The sequence below is a fragment of the Centropristis striata genome, chromosome 17 (assembly GCF_030273125.1).
Source record: "Centropristis striata isolate RG_2023a ecotype Rhode Island chromosome 17, C.striata_1.0, whole genome shotgun sequence".
Taxonomy (NCBI): domain Eukaryota; kingdom Metazoa; phylum Chordata; class Actinopteri; order Perciformes; family Serranidae; genus Centropristis; species Centropristis striata.
This window is the reverse complement of record NC_081533.1, coordinates 7,769,085-7,790,369: the sequence shown is the minus strand read 5'-3', so window position 1 is coordinate 7,790,369 and position 21,285 is coordinate 7,769,085. Positions and strand designations below refer to the sequence as shown.

Here is a 21,285-nt window from a genome sequence, read left to right as displayed (position 1 = left end):
CAGCCGCTTGTATCCGCGATCTTGCTCTTTCGGTCACTACCCAAAGTTCATGACCATAGGTGAGGGTTGGAATGTAGATGGACCGGTAAATCGAGAGCTTTGCCTTCCGGCTCAGCTCCTTCTTCACCACGACGGTCCGGTACAACGCCCGCATTACTGCTGACGCTGCACCAAACCGCCTGTCCATCTCACGCTCCGTTCTACCCTCACTCGTGAACAAGACCCCGAGATACTTGAACTCCTTCGCTTGAGGCAGTACCTCTCTCCCCACCCAGAGGGGGCAGTCCACCGTTTTCCGGCAGAGAACCATGGCCTCAGACTTGGAGGTGCTGACTCTCATCCCAACCGCTTCGCACTCGGCTGCAAACCGCCCCAATGAGTGCTGGAGGTCCCGGCTTGATGAAGCCAAAAGAACCACATCATCTGCAAAAAGCAGAGATGCAATTCTTAGGTCACCAAACCGGATCCCTTCCTCCCCCCGGCTGCGCCTTGAGATCCTGTCCATGAAAACCACAAACAGAATCGGAGACAAGGGGCAACCCTGGCGGAGGCCAACACCCACTGGGAACGTGTTTGACGTTGTGCCGAGTATGCGGACACAGCTCTCACTTTGGTTATATAGGGACCGGATAGCTCGTAGCAACGAGCCCGGTGCCCCATATTCCCGCAGTACCCCCCACAAGACTCCCCGAGGGACATGGTCGTAGGCCTTCTCCAAGTCCACAAAACACATGTAGACTGGATGGGCAAACTCCCATGCCCCCTCCAGAAGTCTCGCAAGGGTAAAGAGCTGGTCCATTGTTCCACGGCCAGGACGGAAGCCGCATTGTTCCTCCTGAATCTGAGGTTCGACAATCGGCCGGAGCCTCCTTTCCAGCACCCTGGAGTAGACTTTTCCGGGGAGGCTGAGGAGTGTGAAATAAAACAAATACATTTTTTTATTTTAATTAAAAAATTAAAATAAAATAAAATAAAAATAGAAGAAAGAGGGGACATAAGACTGTCCAGCTCGAAGACAGGGGATAACGGTCCCGCTGTAAGGCCTATTGTTGTAAAGGGAGACCGGCGAGTCTTGCCGAAAACAGGGATCCGCGTGGAGTCCGCTGTATAAATTGCAGAAAAGGTGGATTACATGATTTTAATCCAGCCTGAAGACAGAGAATACGGTTCTCTGTGTTGATTAAAGGGGGATTTTCTTTTTAGAAAATCCGGCCAAAAATCAGGAGGCAAAGTGTCTCGCTGTATTTCTCCAATCAATATTGTTCTAATCAAGATGTTTTAATTAAGACTGTTCTAATCAAGAAGTTTTCATAACATGTGTGTTTATATAATAATCAATCAGAGTAATTCATGAAGGGTTGAAATGTATGGGCTGGGTCTGTTCTCATAGAGTGAATTTAAAGATCGCATCTGGTGTGTCTACTCTGAGAATTGTCTGTGGGTAATTGTGGGAGGTTTGTTTTAAACTATTGATGACTCTGTCAAGATTGTATTTAAAACTGTGTGCGAACTGAGTTAACTCCAAGTGATTGAGCGCAACATTTCTTATAAATGTTGTAGAAGCTTCTCAGTCTGGTTCATAACACGGGGCAAATGCGTCCAATACAATCTGTGACTCAGCATGTGTGGCAAAGTAATTTATCTGAACATATATATCATAGAAAAAGGTTCTGCATTTCATTCAGTGGAGTAAAAATTTGGAATGGGATGTCTGAAGAATTAAACACTTCAAAGTCAAATTTAAAGAGCATGTCTTCACTCAATATAGGGATGAAAACAGGTGTGTGAGATGAAAAGTGGGTGCTGCGTGGGTGTGTGTGTGCTTGTGTGTGTGTGGGGGATAGTAACAGTTGGTGTAGGTTAATAATGGTAATAATAAGTTTAAATACTACATTACTATGTCTTATACATACAAAAATATAGGTGGGAGTATCCACACACTGGTCAAGGCCGGTCACTACCCTGCTTGTACTCAAAATTTGGATATTTTTCTTTTAAAAATATACTAAGTCTTACTTTGAATTTCTTTAGCTGGAGATACATCTTTAATTTACTGTTAGTACAAATTTTAATGCAGTACTTGTAATTTTTTTGTTTGTTTGTTTTTTCATTTAAATAAGGGTATGAATAATCCTTACACCACTGCTAAAAGTTTAAGAGACTGTTTTTCTGTCTTGATCTTCCCCCAGAAGTTGTTTTGAGCATGTCTGTGTGAGTGATTTCTGTAATGAATGTTGAAACTCTGTTTCAGAGGGTTATAAGTTTTTTCACTACATATTTAAAAAGTACTATTCCAGATCTGTAATAAGTACAAAATGATTGGGACACCTGCACAGTCTAATGAAATATTTATGTCCAGTACAACAGCTTTGCCAGCTGCTGCTTTAGTTAAATTTTTACCTGCTCAGTTTTTATTGTATTTTATTTTTTACAAAGTCAAAGGTGATTAATTGACTTGTTCTGTAGTCACTTTGTTTTACTTAATATATTTGATAAAATGTATTCAATATAAATGTGTCCTTGATTTTGAGGCAGTTGTTTAAGTAACTTTAATATAAAAATGTATTCTACTTATTTTGATCATTTTAAATATAATCTTTATGAGTATGTAATTCTAAATCAAGAGAATTTTGTCTGTTTCTAATTGACAGGCACTTCCTTTTAAGTTGTTATTAACTCAACTTGTAACGTAGTTAGATTTAATTAATAATATTGTGTGCAATCTGTTGCCTCATTTTTATTGAGTAGCTATTGTTTTTTTGTGTTTTTTCAATGTACAGATATATAAAGTGTTCCTGAATTTTTGAGTAATGATACTTGCCAGTGAGTGTTATTTGATATTGCAGCATTAAATTTTCCTTAAATCATTTGTGTGCAAATACTGACAATATATTTTTTAAGTAAATCTTTTGAGTTATTTTCAGTGTGGAAAGAAAAAGAGAGGCAGGCAGAGAGACAGAGGCTCCAAGGTCGCCTGGTGTTGTTCTCTCCTTCAGACCTGATTGTTTTGTTTATGGACTGGTTAGCTAGCCGCAGCCTGTTCTGAGCTTCTTGGAACTGTGAGGTGTGATTGAGTTTCTGCCTGGAGCTGCTGTGGTGGGGCTTGAGATTGATTCTAAATTACACCAGCATACAGCAGTTCTGCTGCTTGAGGCCCTCTCCCTCCTCCCTGGTCTGCAGCCTAAGGTCTGTTTCATCCACCCTGCTCTGCTGCCTGAGGCCCTCTCCATCTCCATCCACCCTGCTCTGCTGCCTGAGGCCCTCTCCATCTCCATCCACCCTGCTGTGCTGCCTGAGGCCCTCTCCATCTCCATCCACCCTGCTCTGCGGCTTGAGGCCTGCTCCATCCACCCTGCTCTGCTGCTTGAGGCCTGCTCCATCCACCCTGCTCTGCTGCTTGAGGCCTGCTCCATCCACCCTGCTCTGCTGCTTGAGGCCTGCTCCATCCACCCTGCTCTGCTGCTTGAGGCCTGCTCCATCCACCCTGCTCTGCAGCCTGAGGTCTGTTCCATCCACCCTGCTCTGCTTCCATCCAACCCAAGCCTCCAGTGAAGTTTTCAGTTTATCTGTCTTCTTTTACAATGTCGCTTATCATTGTATTAGGCTTTATTTCCTTGGTTGGACCAGCTGGGTGGTGGCCCCACATGTGTGGCAGTCCTCCTCCTCCTAAAACATCATCTCAGGAGGACATATTCGACTGGGTAGACCACAGCTATGAAAATGTGACTTTGCCCCACAATGACTGTTGCAGAGTTACTCTTACATCTTCACATGAGCATAGGATAGCCGTGTCTTTGAGCATATCCAAGTGGCTGCTTAAATCTGACATGTCCCTGCAGTTTTGCTGTCTCCTTGTCTTGAGTGAGCATTTTTGTAATTCTACAACCTCCTCTGCTGCTAACATTTACCCCTCCGGCCAAGTGTCGGATGTAAAAGGTTGTAGCATCAAACTTAAACGTTTAGTTATACTATTGCTACTGCTCTCAGGGAATGTTGAGACTAACCCGGGCCCTGATACACCGGCACATTGTTACACCCCTGCAGACTTTAAATCTAGAACTGGTCTTGGATTAATCCATATAAATGCAAGGAGTCTACTAAATAAGATGGACTTATTAAAGGTCTGGATAAACTCAACAAATGCTGATGTCATTGTCTTATCTGAAACCTGGCTCACCAAATCTGTGCTCGATAAGGATATTTCTGTCAATGGCTACAATGTTTATCGTGCTGATCGTCCAAGAAAAGGGGGCGGTGTTGCGATGTATATCAGGAGCAATTTTGATGTTAATTTAGTGCTTAAAGAGTCAGTATCTAAAGAACTTGAGTTGCTTGCTCTTGAAATAGAATTAACAAAGAATCACTGTATCATGCTGGTAGGATGCTATAGACCACCATCTGCTCCTAAAAATGCACATTGTCTTCCCTTGTTAAATTCTTATCACAGCTGAAATACAGGGAATTACTTTTGGTGGGAGATTTAAACTGGGACTGATGATTACAATATAAGGACAGGGAAAAACAACAATTAAATAGCCTGTGTCTGACGACCTGAAAGCACAATGTGATTCTCTTAACCTCACACAATTAATTAATTCCCCTACCAGACCCAACCCCAAATGTTCCTCAAAAGCAACACTCATTGACTTAGTTTTAACCAATATGCCTACCAAATATGTGACAACAGGTGTCTTTCCAAATGATTTGAGTGATCACTGTGTGATAGCGGCCGTGAGAGACACAAGGCTTCCTAAAAGTAAGCCACGCTTTGTAGAGAAGCGCAATATGAAAATGTTTGTTGAACAGGCTTTCTTGCATGACCTTTATCATTTTGACTGGGAAAGGATTGCTCTTTTTGATGATGTTGAATTAGCTTGGAGTTACTTTCATGAAAGTTTCAGTCATATCATTAACAAACATGCCCCCCTGCGCAATTTCAGAATTAAAGGTCGTGATAATCCATGGTTTACAACCGAACTAGCAGAAGTTCTGCATGAGCGAAACTATGCATGGGCCAGAGCACGCAAATCAGGCTTGGAAACTGACTGGCTTTATTTTAGACAATTGAGAAATAAATTTACCTCTCTTCTCCGACATACAAAGGCTGAGTTTTACTTGTCCATGACTACTGAAAGTCTGAAAAATCCAAAGAAATTTTGGAAAGCAATTAAGTCTTTATCGTCTACCTCTAATTTAGTTAATCTCCCTTCCAGTATGCTGATTGATGGAAGCAGAGTAACTGACAGAACAGACATATTAAGTTGTTTTAACAAGCATTTTATTTCCTCCGGGTTCTTGTTTAACTCTAAAAACCCCTCTAAACAACCCACACCTAGTGAACAGGCCTCCAATGACCCTCCACCGGTTGATAGGACCCCTGGTAACATTCAGGCTTTTAATTTCACACCTTTCTCTACAGCAGAGGTTGCTAAAGCTCTTAAAGACCTTGATCCTAAAAAATCACTGGGACCAGATAAATTGGAGCCTCTGTTTTTAAAACTGGCATCTGATATTGTAGCTGTTCCATTGTGTTATATTTTTAATCTTAGTTTATCGACCAATGTAATTCCAAAAGTCTGGAAATCTGCATTTGTTATCCCCCTTTTGAAAGGAGGAGATCCAACTATTTTAAACAATTATAGGCCTATTTCTAAACTGCCTGTTCTGGCTAAGGTACTTGAATTCCTTGTTAGTGAACAAGTAAAAGAATACCTGGCCACTAATTTTATCCTATCGATTTCTCAGTCAGGATTTCGTAAAAAACATAGTACTACCACTGCAGCCTTGAAGGTTATAAATGACATAACTGAAGCCTTAGACAATAAACAGTGTTGTCTTTCTCTTTTTATAGACTTTTCTAAGGCCTTTGACACCGTGGACCATGACATTTTGATTGAACGTCTTGCAGCAGTTGGGTTTTCTGTGCATGCAGTTGGATGGTTTGCAAACTATCTTAAAGACAGAAGCCAGGCTGTCCAATTAGAAGGTGTCTCTTCTGAGGTTGAGTTTGTCCACAAGGGGGTGCCCCAAGGTTCAGTGCTAGGCCCTTTGTTATTTACTTTGTTTATAAATAATATTGGAATGAATATCCCAAATGCAGCCTTCCATTTTTATGCTGATGACACAGTCATATACTGCTTTGCACCCACACCTGCAGAAGTGTTTTCATATCTGCAGAATGCATTTAATAAAGTGCAAGAACAACTCTGCCAACTGCAACTTGTTCTAAATGCTGATAAAACAAAACTTATGTTCTTCACTAATTCTAAATCAGCAAGACCAAGTCAGTCTGTCATTGTCACCAGCAATGGTCAACAAATTGAACTTGTAACTACTTTCAAATACCTGGGGTTCCTGATTGATGACCACTTGTCTTTTAAGGCACATATTCAATATACTATAAAGAAGCTGAAGGTTTTACTTGGATTTTATTTTAGGAATAAGTCTTGCTTTTCTTTTAGGGTGAAACAGAGGCTAGTGGAGTCAACCTTTCTTCCAATTATTGATTACGGTGATGTGTTATATATGAATGCCTCTGCACAATGCCTCCACATGCTCGATAGTGTGTATCACGGTGCTTTGAGGTTTATTACAAACTATGGAGCTCAAACTCATCACTGTGTCTTATACAGTAAAGTGAATTGGCCATCTCTATATGTGCGCCGGCTCAGCCATTGGTACCAGTTAATTTATAGGGCTATTCTTCAGATGACTCCATCTTATTTATCTTCCCTTTTAACCGTGAACAATAGGGCCTACAGTCTCCGCTCCCAGGACTTTTATCATCTTAAGGTTCCTAATGTCAGAACAGAGTTAGGGAAGAAAGCTTTTAGATTTTCAGCTCCGAATACTTGGAACTTATTGCAACAAGAGCTCAAACTCCAAAGCCTGATATCACTAAATGTTTTCAAATCCATGTTAAATTCCATCACATCCAGACTTCAGGAGTGTAAATGTTTTATTTGAGTGCAAACCCTTTTAACCATTTTTTTCAATTCAATTGTTTTTGTATGTATTTGTATTGTTGACCAATGTTTGTGACTATGTGTTGAAACGTTCTATGTGCTGCCGTTCTTGGCCAGGTCTCCCTTGAAAAAGAGATCTTGGATCTCAATGGGACAAAACCTGGTTAAATAAAGGTTAAATAAAAAAAATAAATAAATAAAAAAAAAACCCATAACATTTTCTTTTCAAATTAACAGTTACACTCACTCACCTATTTTGACTTTTATCTTTGGTTTATGTTTTGACTGAAGTTTTCCTTTATGAGTTGTGCTTTGGGTGGAGGAGTTTTTTCCTGCTCTGTGTGGAAGCGTAGTATATTTGTAATTGACTGGTGTGCAGAATGTTACTGTAATGTAAACAAATGTTCCCCTGTGAGGCCAAGTGGCGTTACCCCTTTGGGTTTCGTCTTATTTTTTGTTTTACTAGTGCTGTGGTGGCTCTGGTTAGAGCATTTGTCTCGGGGGCACATCATGGTCAAGGGGGGGTGGCCAGTTCTGGTTGCTTCACCTCGCCATGGTTTCAGTGCATAAATACCCACCGCTGGTCACCACATGAAGACTAGGGTTGAGATTAGCTAGACAGTAATGGTCAGGTAGTCAGCTAGAGGGGAGCATTGTTTACTGTCTAGGCCATAGTGTTTGGCTGGTTGTGTATTGATTTTTTGCACACACCCAAGTATGACAAGTGTTGATGAGTTATTTTTTATTTTTTATTTTGTTCTTTATTTTTTATTTCTCCTTTTAGTGGAGCTTGTTGGCTTTCTGCACAAAAGAGCAGCTGTTAAAAATAGCACAACATTTTGGCCTTGACGTTGGTGACAAAATTATAAAATACAGAGTGAAACTTGTCTTGAAGGCCAGTTAAAAAATAAAAAATAAAAAAAATAAAAGAGGGGGGATTTATCAGAAGTCCCGTCAGCATGTTTAAATTTTGTCCATAGCAAATTGCAGCCGTTTTAAATGCAGTCTGTTTTTACCCCATTGGTGAAAGTTATGTTTTGGAACTGAAATAGATTGTTAACGCAAGTTGCTCAACTTCCTGTGTAAGTTGATGTGATATCTTGCTAAAGGATAGATGACAGGTGGTTGAAATCAAGTGAGTGTAATAGATGGAAAAGAGTACGTAGGGGAAGAGAGACAAAAAAGAAGGTATTAGTATGTGTTGACAAGAGAAGAAAAGAGAAGAAAAGAAAAGGGCAACTTGCTTGCTACGAACTGTATGTAATTTAAAAAAAATGTTTTTAATGGATATTTGAACTCACAATCTGCCTGAATTTATATTCTTGCCCAACATTTCTTGCAATTTATTCTCCAATACTGATTCAGTATCAGTGTACTGAGATATTTTGTGTTTTATTTTGGTTTCATTTCCACTGAGTGTGCTTCACTATTCTACAGTAAATGTTTTAAAGGACCAGCCACTGTGGGTGAAAGGGGGGTGCCCCTGGATTTACCATGGTTGCCATGTGTCCTTTTGCTGTACATTAACTGCACTGGAAGCTGTCCACACAGGTCCAGGAGACATGACAGCTCCAGACAGAGAAAAACTCTGGCAGGGTGAAAGACCCTCCGAGAGTGTGTGTGTGGCTGAAGGTCATCAACAGGAAGTGGACAGAACCACGTTGGGCAAGTCCATATCAGGTTGAAAAAACCTGTGAGAATCATACATTCATGAAAAAATCATATTCATATAATCAATTGTGTTTGACATTATATATTGCACATTTTTTTTGGATAAATGGGTACAGAAAGATTGTTTTGGATACGGCTGTGTTGTTCTGTTTTGCGCTGCTGTCTCTCCTTATAGTGCTCTCTGTTCTGTCACCTGGAGTCGAGGGGGAGAGTGGACGGTGGTAATATTACTATATTATGTACAGAAATTGACATATTGATGACACAAGCATAGTGGTGTTGTGTGTTGTGTGTATTTCTCGTATCTGTTCTGCCTGTGTCTGCCTCATCTCCATGGTCATCGAAGGTAAATCCCTTTCCCCATATTAAATGACATTTATCCACTCTGAAATGTATGCTTTGCTGCTCACTGATATTGCTACTATTCATAATTTTGTTTGAGTTGGCCTAATGAATGTTAGGCCAAAAGAGGGAATTGTTAAAATAATTGATTATTTTCTATATTTGTAAATGATTTTATGCTTGATTTCTGCTTCTCTGTTGTTTGACTTCCTGTGTCTGTTCTCTGGGAGTGACGCAGGTCACTATCAAAGGTCAAACCTTGACTGTAATAAATATCTCTATGCATTTATATTAAGTCAGACAATATGATTTTGATACAATGATTATGTTTGTGTGTTAATTTTGGTTTAGAAACTTTGACTACATATATTTCATTGTCTGTTTCATATTTTTTAGACTTTTAGAATCTATGTGACACAGTGAAAAACCTTTGACTCTGTAGACATAATATCTTTGTGAGACAAAACAAGGCTGTAGGTTTTTTGTTGAATGTTCTGGAGAAGTCAGGATGGCCTTGTCCGGGGCAGCAAGCAACCAGCTGGCATTGACGTGCCGTTGTATTAATTAAAACTGGCGAATCAGCGATCAAGAGGGCGGGACTTCCTGGAGGAAATCGACCAGCATGTTTTATAAACAATTGTCAGGTTATTTTAATGGGTTCCAGGGAGAGAGTCGTGGTTGAGACTTCACAAACTGAAACACGTCTGTTTGTATTCAGGGACATGAGTTTTGAACCCGGAGAATCTCTGTAAAGTGCACATTTTTTGACGTATAGTAATAAAACTTTTGTTAAACTGAGAAACTTGGACGTCTCCAGCTCTTCATTTCCCCATCAACGAATGCGCAGAAAAATGGTGAGGTTTTTTCTGTTGGTGACAGATTATCAATTTTCAAGGTTTCCTCATGCAATTTTTCTAACACGACTCAGCTGTTGTCGGGTGTATAAGAGAGGGAGAGGAGGGTGAGTACAGGACACTGGTGGACAGATTTGTAGAGTGGTCCGAACAGAATCACCTGAAGATGAACGTCAACAAGACCAGAGAGATGGTGATTGACTTCAGGAGGAAGAAGATGCTTCCACAGCCACTACAGATCAGGGGGGAGGTGGTGGAGGAGGTGGAGAACTACAAATACCTCGGAGTGGTGATCGGCAACAGACTGGACTGGAAATCTAACACAGAGGCTGTGTACAAGAAGGGGCTGAGCAGACTCTATTTCCTGAGGAAGCTGAGATCCTTCAATGTGTGCAGCAAGATGTTGGAGATCTTCTACCAGTCTGTTGTCGCCAGCGCCATTTTCTTTGCTGCTGTGTGTTGGGGCAGCAGCATCAGAGCCAGCGACACCAACAGACTTGATAAGATTATCAAGAAGGCTGGCTCTGTACTTGGTCTCAGGCTGGAGACTTGTGGGACTGTGGTGGAGAGGAGAACACTGAACAAACTGCTGGCCATCATGGACAATGATCAGCACTCTCTCCATCACACAGTAGAAAGACAGCGGAGCACCTTCTCTCACAGGATGCTCCAGCTCCGTTGTCATAGGGACAGATATAAAAAATCTTTCCTGCCACATGCCATCACACTGTACAATAACAAATAATAGCCTGGTTCATTACATACTGTCTATGCACTTTATGTGTTTTTATGCACACTGTTCATTGCACCTTATTTGTTTCATAGCACCAACATTTTTATACTGTATATTCATATTTATTCTGCACTGGAATTCTATTCTACTCCTTAATACATACTCCTTCTTTAGACACTTTATATTTTATTGTATTTTTATATTTTATTGCTTGAAGTATGCCTAGGTTGTTCTTTTTATTTATCTATCTATCTAAGAGACATCCCGCAGGTAGAAGGGAATGAAATGTGGTGATGTCATAACATCACCTCATGTTATCTGTTTTTAATCATGCCATGGTGGCTGGGTCCCTCTCCCCTGGGTTCCTATTTATTTTTTTATTTTTTTCATATATGGCCCTAATACGCCGTCGTAGTAGACGATCCTGGTGATAAATTAATTATTTAATATCCCAGAACATGATTGTGTCCGCTGAACACCGGCCAATATTTTATTAGGTTATATGATTAAGGTAAAATGTGAATTATGTCACTCAGTAATGATCAGCCTCGCATGGGACTGATGAAAATGACAAACAATGTAAAAGGGTTTCTTGCTGACGGACAGACTCTCATACTCTCTACTGTTTTTTTTTTTTTTTACTTTAATATATATATGTATATTATATGCATAATAAATCTGTACGGTGGAAAAAACAGATCACGAAAAGGAAAAAAAGGAAAAAGGAAAAAAAACTTCTAGAGCGATCTTTCTCTTAATTTATTATAAATGTAGAAATATGTTTGTGGTGTTTTTGTTGTTCAGAGTCACAATAAAACAGATTTTAATTACATGGTGAATCATATAAATAAAATATAAAACTTGTGGTGACACACTTGAGTTTAATCTGTGATCTGTCTTCACTCCGGTATCAAACTACAGCGATGTTGATGTATAACATCAGTCCGATCAGCTGCTGCGTCTATTCAACGAGTCAGGGGGCGGGGCCACCGCTAAAAGACTTCCGCATAGGATTCTCTCGTGTATCCTCGCTTGTGCCTCCTCCGATATGCCTCCTCTATCCTCTATCCTCTATCCTCCGATCACAAATAAGAACTTCCGGTTCAAGCGAGGATAGAGGATAGAGGAGGCGAAAATTAAGGGAAATGAGAAGAAGCCCAGGGGTACATGCCAAAGCTCTTAATGTTCGCCTCCTCTATCCTCTATCCTCGCTTGAACCGGAAGTTCTTTCGCGGGCGCCATCTTTAAGACCGTCCCAAAGCTCTTATTTCAAACATAGTGTTTGTTGTTGGTGGAGATTTCAATGTCACAGTAGACGACTCTGTAGACAGATGGCCCCCAAAGAATAGAGCAAACTCCTTTTCCAATATCATTTTATTTATGCAGAAATTTCAATTAGTAGATATTTGGAGAAAGAAGAACCCAAATATTAAATCCTATACATGGGCTAATAAAACTGGTACCTGCAGGTCACGAATCGACTACTGGTTAATTTCAAGTAGTTTAGATGTAAACAATATCTATGTTAATATCTTGACTACACCGCTCACAGATCATAAAACTATAAATATTCAAATTAACTTCAAACCCAATGCCAGCACGCATCGAAATTCATATTGGAAACTCAACAACTCAGTCTTAAAACATAAAGTTGTTACAGAAAAAATTAACTTTCTAATAAAATGTTACTGACAGAAGGTGCTGAATGACAATTGTTTGCAAAAAAAACTGGGAATTACTGAAATTTGAAATAGCAAAATACCTAAGACAGTATGGATCATTGTTGGCTAAACTAAGAAAAGAGGAAGAAACAAAGGTAATTACCAAAATCGCCACTCTCACTCAATGTATGCCTGAAGATTTAACAGAGGATGACAGACAAGTACTATTTGAGCAGCAGCTCAAGCTAGATGAAATATACAGAGTTAAAGCAGAAGGTGCTTATGTGAGATCCAGAAAGCAATGGCTGGAAGAAGGGAAGCAAAACACAGCATATTTTTTTAGATTGGAAAAGTCACGCAGCAGAACGAATTGCATTCAAAAACTTAATATAGATGGAGCTGTCACAGATGATCCACAAAAGATATCCAACCACTGTTTAATGTTTTATAGGAACCTGTATAAATCACAATATGATGAAAATGCAACAAAATATTTTCTTGGACATCTTTCTCATTTAAAATCTATAAGTCTTGAGCAAAGAGTCCTCTGTGACAAGCAAGTAACCTTAGAAGAAGTCAGATCGGCAATTCAGCATCTAAAGTTAAATAAATCCCCTGGAACTGATGGCTTGACATCTGAATTTTACATAACCTTCTCCGATAAGCTTGCCCCCTTCCTCCATGGTGTAATCACCGAAAGCATCCATAAGCAGACTCTTCCTCCCACTCTGAATCAAGGACTTTTAACACTTATCCCTAAACCCAATAAGGACCCACTCTGCATTGATAACTGGAGACCAATCTGTCTCCTAAATAATGATTATAAAATCTTAGCTGGAGTCTTTGCCAAAAGACTTAAAGTAGTTCTGGACAACATTATTGATGAAACACAAACAGGTTTTATGAAGGACAGACATATATCTAATAACATAAGACTTGTTCTGGACCTCATTGATTATGCTGAATACTGCCCTGATGACAGCTTTATTTTATTTTTGGATTTTCGCAAAGCGTTCGATACCATTGAACACAAATTTATGTTCCAGGCCTTACAGAAATTCAGTTTTGGTGAGTACTTTTGTTCTGCAATTGAAACTATATATATGAAAGCGAATTGCTCAATTAAACTGCATACAGGTACCTCTCCACGTTTTAATTTAAATCGTGGAATTAGACAGGGCTGCCCTGTGTCACCATATTTATTTTTGTTATGTGCCCAATTGCTCTCTGACTTTATCAAGCAGAGCCCCATCAAAGGAATATCTATAGCAGACAGGGAAATTGTCATCAGCCAACTGGCAGATGACACCTGCTTATTCCTAAAAAATGCCTCACAAATTTCAAGTGCTGTTAACCAAATTTCAGTTTTTGCCAGAGCATCCGGCCTTCACCTGAATCTCAGTAAGTGTGAACTTCTCCCACTCAAAAACTGCAATAGTACATCCATCTCCAACATACCTGTAAAGGAATCTGTCACATATTTGGGAATCATCATCAACAAAAACACAAGCAACAGGTGCTCCTTGAACTTTAACCACATCATAGAAAAAACACAAAAAAAATTCAACTCCTGGCTCCAGAGAGATCTGTCCCTTCAGGGCAGAATCCTGTTATCTAAAGCAGAGGGCTTATCCCGACTCACGTATACAGCAATATCTCTGGATGTCAACAAACAAACCACTGTGGCTATTGACAAAATTCTATATAACTTTGTGTGGAAAAATAAAATTCATTATATAAAAAAATCAACGTTAATGAACTCCTATGAAAACGGAGGTTTTAATTTTCTTGATTTTTCCACCCTGTACAATACATTTAGAATCAACTGGATCAGGCAATTTATTAATAACCCAACATCAATCTGGAACTTCATTCCCAACTATATATTTTCCAAAATCGGTGGCCTTAAATTTTTGTTGCTCTGCTCCTACAACATTGAAAAACTCCCCACAAAACTAGCCAACTTTCATAAACAGATACTTCTTTCCTGGTCTTTGGTTTATAAACATAACTTCACCCCACATAGATATTACATTTGGAATAACAGGGACATACTATACAAACACAAATCACTTTTTATAGAGAACTGGTTCAATCATAACATAAATTTAGTCAGTCAGCTCTTTAGTCCGAACGGCACACTGTTATCCTACACAGAATTTTTAAATAAATATACATTTCCTATTCCTCCAAAAGAATATGCAATAGTATTTGATGCAATACCCTCGGGTGTAAGTATGTTGATCAAAAGTGTCATAGTATCTGAAATTGAGCTGTTACCTCTGGAGCCTGTGCTGACAGAAGTCGGTCGAATCTGCTTTTCAGTGAAAAAGAACAATAACCGTAATATACGTGCACTATACCAAAAAGAAATCATCAGTACCCCAAATGCGGTATCATACTGGAACAATACATTCACAAATCTGGTCTGGAAAAACATATGGTCTCTACCTGCCAAATACTAGCCTGGGTATACCCAGACTGCCTTGCGCGCTCGAATTTGATTTCGAACCTCCAGGCCGTCTGGAAACCAAGCGATTATCTTAGCCCTGTTTTAGGGATCCAATCACAGAGCGGGGAGGGACGGTGAGACGATGACGCGTACTACTCGGCACTTGGAAGCTTTCTGGATCCAACATGGCTGCTGCGGACGCGAAACTCTCTTTAGCTGTAGATGGTGTTTTAAATAGTTTAGAGCGAAAGTTGAAAGGCGAAAGGTCTCTCGGCAGCTCCGCTGTCCCCCGGCTCGTAGCGAGATCACCGGTAGCGGGGCTATTAGCGCCGCACGGGCGGTTTCTGCGGCTCGTTGCGCCGAGCCGGTGAGACCGCCGGTCACCGCCGGTGATCTCGCTCCGAATCGGGGGACAGCGGAGCCGCCAGAGACCCGCAGCAGCTTGTTTATTGCCCATAAAATCAGTGGATGTGTGTGGCTGAATGACATGAGGGGGAATAAAGCGTGAAAATAAATAATCTTGCAGAAAGCGAGAACTGGAGAAGCAAAGCAGCAGCAACACTCTCTCACAGACACACACACAACAAACATCCATCTCTGTTGCTCTACTACGTCATCTGGTATAACTGATCTGATTGGCTAAGAGCTACCTACAGACGCTTTGATAGACATTCTAAGCGTCCAATAAACGGCTCCGGAGGATCGTAAACCACACCTCCTCTACGGAGAAAAGCATTGTAGGTGTCCAGACCTAATCTCCAATGAGATTTGGTCTGGTGTTAGCCAGGCTAGCCAAATACTTCATCACAAATAAAATCAAAGAAATTTCCCTCAAACTCATCCACCGAATCTATCCCTCCAATCTATTTATGCAAAGATATAAAAAAGACATCAGCGAATTCTGCTCCTTCTGCAAACAGGCTCCAGAAGATCTTCACCACCTCTTCTGGTCATGTCCCCACCTGCAGACATTTTGGAAAAATGTTACCACATTCATCCGTCAACATATTGACAAAAACTTTCTTTTGGAATATCAAAATGTATTGTTTGGTTTCTTTTCAGTCCCATTCCCCCAAGTAGACCAATATTATATAATTAATTTAATATTATTTCTAGCCAAAGCTCATATCCATAACCGGAAATTCACTAATCAAATACCATGTACTTACCGCCTTGAAAGGGAAATCAAACAATACATTAAGACAATTACTCAATCCGAAAACAAGAAAGCCATAAAGACTCTAGAATTGTTTTGCCTGTTTCCGTGTTTTTGAAGTGACTTTGTGTTGTGCTGGCCTACTAGAAACGTACCTTGTCTTCCTGCACTCTATGATTTCACACAAATATTATTTGTAATTTTGTTACTCCCCCATGTAACCCCCCTCACTCTTTACTTTACTGTATATATGTTATTGCAAAACATATCAATAAAAAAGAAAAAAAAAAAAAAAAAAAAAAAAGAGCATCCTTCCTTGACTTTGGGATACAGCTACCACCGTCTAGCAGCAGCTGGTCCCTCACAACAGGCAATCTGAACTTTCCCACGGTCCCTGAACGCATCATTGCTTCCAAACGTTTCATGTGACACAAAGTCAATAAGCAGGAAGGTTTTTCATCTTCTATAAAAATATAGTTTAGTTTAAAATAGTTTTTATGACATTAAATATCAAATACTGCTGCCACTTCCTACCAGTCTCGTTTTTATTATTTATATCAGTCAATAAAGATATTAGTAACCCTGACCTGGTGAGACCTGAGACCTTATCTATTTATATAAGTATTATTTTAATAACAGAAGCAGTTATGGTGACAATGCATTCATAAATAAACAGCAAACAGAGAAAACTATTATTTTTATTATTGTTGGTGTTGTTGTTGACGTAATTTTTAAGTATTATTATTATTAATATAATTATTATTAATATTGTTGTGATAAGTGCACAGAATGGTGGAAGAAGAAATCGGATAACTGCAGTTAAAGTACTCGGACTGTTTTCCAAATATGTTATTGTATTATTATTATTATTATTATTGATACATTTTAACTGCTTAATAAACTGTCCATGTGCTTTGACCTATAAAAGATAAATTATATTGGATGATGATTATTAAAATGTTTGGTGTGTTTCAACAGCGCGATCAGCTGATCTGAGTTTGGTCCCCCTGGGACACCGTAGAGCTACGTCACAGGGGGCGGGGCTTCTCCTGCTACATGTAGCACAGACCAGACCAGGATACCGAAACCAGGACCCGGACCCTCACAGACCAGGACCATGACCCGGACCAGGACCCGGACCACAGAGACCAGGAACACCGAGACCAGGAGCAGGATGGGGGATGATCAGGTCAGAGATCTGGTTTGTTTGTTTGGTTTGTTTGTTTGTTTGTTTGGGGGATTTCCCGCGTAGGCTACAGTAAACAGCTGATTCAGTCCCGTGCTCTATACAGGGTCTCTGTGAGTCTCTGTGTGTCTTTGTGGGTCTCTGTGAGTCTCTGTGTGTCTTTGTGGGTCTCTGTGAGTCTCTGTGAGTCTCTGTGAGTCTCTGTGAGTCTCTGTGGGTCTCTGTGAGTCTCTGTGAGTCTCTGTGGGTCTCTGTGAGTCTCTGTGAGTCTCTGTGGGTCTCTGTGAGTCTCTGTGGGTCTCTTAATAACCGAGAGAGGAAAACATCCGGTCAGGAGCAAGGTTATAATAGTTTTGGATTTTTCATTAGTATTAGTTTTAATTTCTTTGTGAATTTTTGTTTTCAAATTCAGTTAGTTTTAATTCGTTTTTAGAGTGAGTTTGCTAGTTTTTGTTTTCTTTTTTAAAATTAGTTTTAGTGTTGTTCGTTATTTCGTTAGTTTTCGTTAACTATAATAACCTTGGCCAGGAGTTACACATATACACATACTATACATACACATATAGACAACTAGTGTAGAAGCTCTTGCTTGTTAGCGAGTAGTCCAGTAACAGGACTTCAAATGTTAAATAATGGTCTGATAAAACAGGATTCTGTGGGAAAACTATTAAATGTTCAATTTCAATCCCATAGGTCAGCACAAGCTCGAGGGTTAAAACAATGAGTTTCTTCATGAACTTTCTGATTAAAGCCAATCGAATCTAGTAAGGAGATAAAAGCAGTACTAAGGCTATCATTATCAACGTCAACATGAATATTAAAATCACCTACAATAATTACCTTATCTGTAATTAGTACTAAACTTGATAAAAACTCAGAGAATTGTGATAAGAATTCTGAATATGGACCATGGTTATTATAGTTAACGAAATAACAAAAACTAGAATAGAAAAAACATTTTTAACTGAAATTAAAATAAATAAAAATGAGAGTTAAAAAAAAAAAACGATAACTAACTGAAACTGTATTTTGTGGTTACAAAACTCACTAAAACTAACTAAAATTATAGTAAAAATGTCCTTCGTTTTCGACTTTGTCAACTTTTTTCATACATAAACCTTTTTGGTTGATATAAAATCTATTTCATCTATCTGGTTTAATGAGTTAATAAATTAAAATTAAAAGCTTATTGGGGCTGAAATGGATCAGACAAAGGAAATAAAGGAAACATTGATTATGACCTTATTGAATCTGGCAGCCAACAAATACCTCATTCCAAAAAAACTAAAATTAACACTAAGACTAATAAAAACTAAACTAAAACTAAGCATTTAAAAAAAATGAATTAAAACTAACTGAATTTGAAAACAAAAAATCACAACGAAATTAAAACTAATGAAAAGTCGAAAACTATTATAACCTTCATATGGACCAGGAGGCCGGTAAACTATGACCAATAGGATTGGCTGTTGGTTTTTCCAGGTTGGGTGTGAAAGACTGAGAACAAGGCTTTCAAATGAGTTATAGTTTAATTTAGGTTTTGGGGTAATTAGGAGGTTTGACTCATATATCGCTGCAACTCCTCCTCCACGAGGGATATGAGTTTTAATATGACTAGGAGGAGTAGATTCATTAAGGCTAACATATTCTTCATCAAACAATGTAGCAATAAAAATATACTAAAAACCTGGATTAATCTGGTTAGTCACATTGGACTGCTATTATTTTGAACACTACTGTATATATATATATATATATATATATATATATATATATATATATACACACACACACAGCCCCCTGAGTGATGTGGTTCTGGTCCTGACCCTGTCGTGTGTGTGTGTGTGTTGCAGGCAGGGGGGGCGGCCAGCATGCAGGATCAGGTCTTGGAGAAGCAGTTCGGCTGTGATCGCTGTGGGAAAATGTTCCGGCGCAGGAACCACCTGAAGAACCACCAGAGTGTCCACACGGGGGACAAGCCGCACAAGTGTGACCAGTGTGGGAAGGGGTTCGCCCGGGCCGGGTCCCTGAGGATCCACTACGGGATCCACACGGGGGCCAAGCCATTCAGCTGCGAGCAGTGCGGCGCCACCTTCCAACACAAGACTCACTTCAGGACGCACCAGGCGCTGCACGCTGGCGACAAGCCGTTCAGCTGCGATACGTGCGGGAAGTCCTTTGCCCTGGCGGCGTACCTGAAGGAGCATCAGCGCCTGCACGCCGGCCGCAAGCCGCACCGATGCGACCGATGCGCCGCCACCTTCTACCGCCGCTCCACGCTGACCCGCCACCAGCTGGTGCACACTGGAGAGAAGCCGCACTGGTGCGACCTCTGCGGGAAGATGTTCGCCCGGGACTACGCCCTGCAGGTGCATCGCCGCCTGCACACCGGCGAGAAGCCATACTGGTGCGAGGAGTGCGGGAAAACCTTCACGTCGTCCAGCGAACTCAACAACCACCAGCGTGTCCACGCCGCCAGCTAAAGAGTTCACACGAGTTGAACTCTCTGGTTTTATCTCTTCAGTAGGGCTGCACAGTTAATTCAATTTTAATTGTGATTATCGTGTGACCACGATTTTGGTCGCCACGATTAAATTAACCTGATCGTCAGCGTTCTCCCCTGAAAAAAGCCTGGTTGGATAGAACGCTAAGCAGGACGTGACGTAGTACTCTACACAACAACAACACGCGCCATTTGTAAAAGCGGCGAAGCAGTGTTGCCAACTTGGCAAGTTTGTTGCTATGTTCAGCGACTTTTCAGACCCCCTTAACGACTATTTTTCTAAAAAGCGACTGGTGACAAATCCAATGACTTTTTCTGGTGTTATTGGAGACTTTTGGAAATGGACGCGGGGCTCGTTAAGAGTAAGAACGAGTCGAATCGGCACAGTCCTCCTGCAGCAGTCTCTCCCAGCTGGAGAGGTGGAGGGGATGTTAACCCCTTAGTGTCCAGTCTGCAAACACTGTGCACACACTAAAAATGGTTCCTATTGTTTGTTTAAAAGTAGTGCAATAAAAATACACATGTTTTTCCCTTACATGATGAATAATCGTGATTACAATATTAATCAAAAGTAATCATGATTATCATTTTGGCCTTAATCATGCAGCCCTATTTCTCAGTTTAGTTTCTTCTGTTTTTTTATTCTCTGCTGAAGGTTTTTATCTGACAGAATGTGTTTAGGGTCTGTATCACTTTAAGATGTTTCAACCTGAATAAACGATTTGTGGTGCTAAAACAAACGTTTGTTTCTGTCTAAGGCTAGTCGATACGGACCAAAAGTCATATCCTGATATATTTAGGCTGAATATCGATATACGATATATATCCTGATATTTTTATCACAAAGTGAGAGCAAATGTTCAGTCAAAGCCAAATATGACATGTCACAAGTAGTTTTATTGAAACTGTTTATTTAAGTGAATATAAATACTGTATAACAACAGGAGAACCTTTTTTAAAAAGCTCCATAAAGTGCACATTTAAATAAATAAAATATCTTAAATAAAAAATGCATATAAAATAAAATAGGTCAATCTTTTTCTGAAATAATATATATATACATATATTTATATGAGAAAAGAATAATGAACATTACAAAAGAACTAAATATGACAAGCCCTAGTAAGGGCTGCATTTATATTTAAAGAAAGACAAAAAACGCAACCATATCGATATATGTGAATATGGTCTAATTCCATATCACATTTAAAAATATATCAATATATCTTTTACATCGATGTATTGCTAAGCCCCATTTCTGATGATGCTGCTGAATCTGATGAAGATGACTCCTCTTCCTTCACTTTATTCCAATAAATGTTTTTCTTTCCTCACATTTGTGACTCTGGGCGGAGCAGGAAGAACTTGTTAAAGATAAACCAAATGCGCAAATTATGTGTGCCAGAGGGGGACCAGGAGGGTCTGAAGGGGACTAGGAGGGTCTGAGGGGGACTAGGAGGGTCTGAAAGGGACTAGGAGGGTCTGATGGGAACTAGGAGGGTTTGAAGGGGGACTCCAAGGGGGACTCAGTGGGTTTGAGATGGACTAGGAGGGTCTGAGGGGGACTGAGTGGGTCTGGGATTGATTTAGAGGGTCTGAGGGGGACTAGGAGGGTCTGAAATGGACTAGGAGGGTCTGAAGGGGGACTCTGGGGAGTCTGAGATGACCTAGGAGGGTCTGAAGGGGGACTCGGAGGGTCTGAGATGGACTAAGGTCTAAGGGGGTCTCCGAGGGGGACTCAGGTCTAAATGGGTCCAGGTGA

General features: G+C 40.1%; 1 protein-coding gene across 1 annotated transcript; it reads left to right on the top strand.

The window, feature by feature from the left end:
• Positions 1 to 9,998: 9,998 nt before the first annotated feature.
• LOC131990155 (zinc finger protein 239-like) lies at positions 9,999 to 20,496 on the top strand. The gene is made up of 3 exons (XM_059355555.1): positions 9,999 to 10,286; positions 16,856 to 17,023; positions 18,874 to 20,496. The coding sequence occupies exons 1-3, from the start codon at positions 9,999 to 10,001 to the stop codon at positions 19,501 to 19,503; spliced, it is 1,086 nt and encodes a 361-aa protein (XP_059211538.1). The 3' UTR covers positions 19,504 to 20,496.
• Positions 20,497 to 21,285: the final 789 nt, after the last annotated feature.

What these genes read in the sequence shown, in the direction of transcription:
- LOC131990155 (XM_059355555.1), top strand. Translation starts at nt 9,999, where the DNA reads ATGAACGTCAACAAGACCAGAGAGATGGTGATTGACTTCAGGAGGAAG. An exon ending in GCGCCATTTTCTTTGCTGCT is followed by an intron (nt 10,287 to 16,855) that starts GTGTGTTGGGGC and finishes GGGACACCGTAG; the next exon opens with AGCTACGTCACAGGGGGCGG. An exon ending in GCAGGATGGGGGATGATCAG is followed by an intron (nt 17,024 to 18,873) that starts GTCAGAGATCTG and finishes TGTGTGTTGCAG; the next exon opens with GCAGGGGGGGCGGCCAGCAT.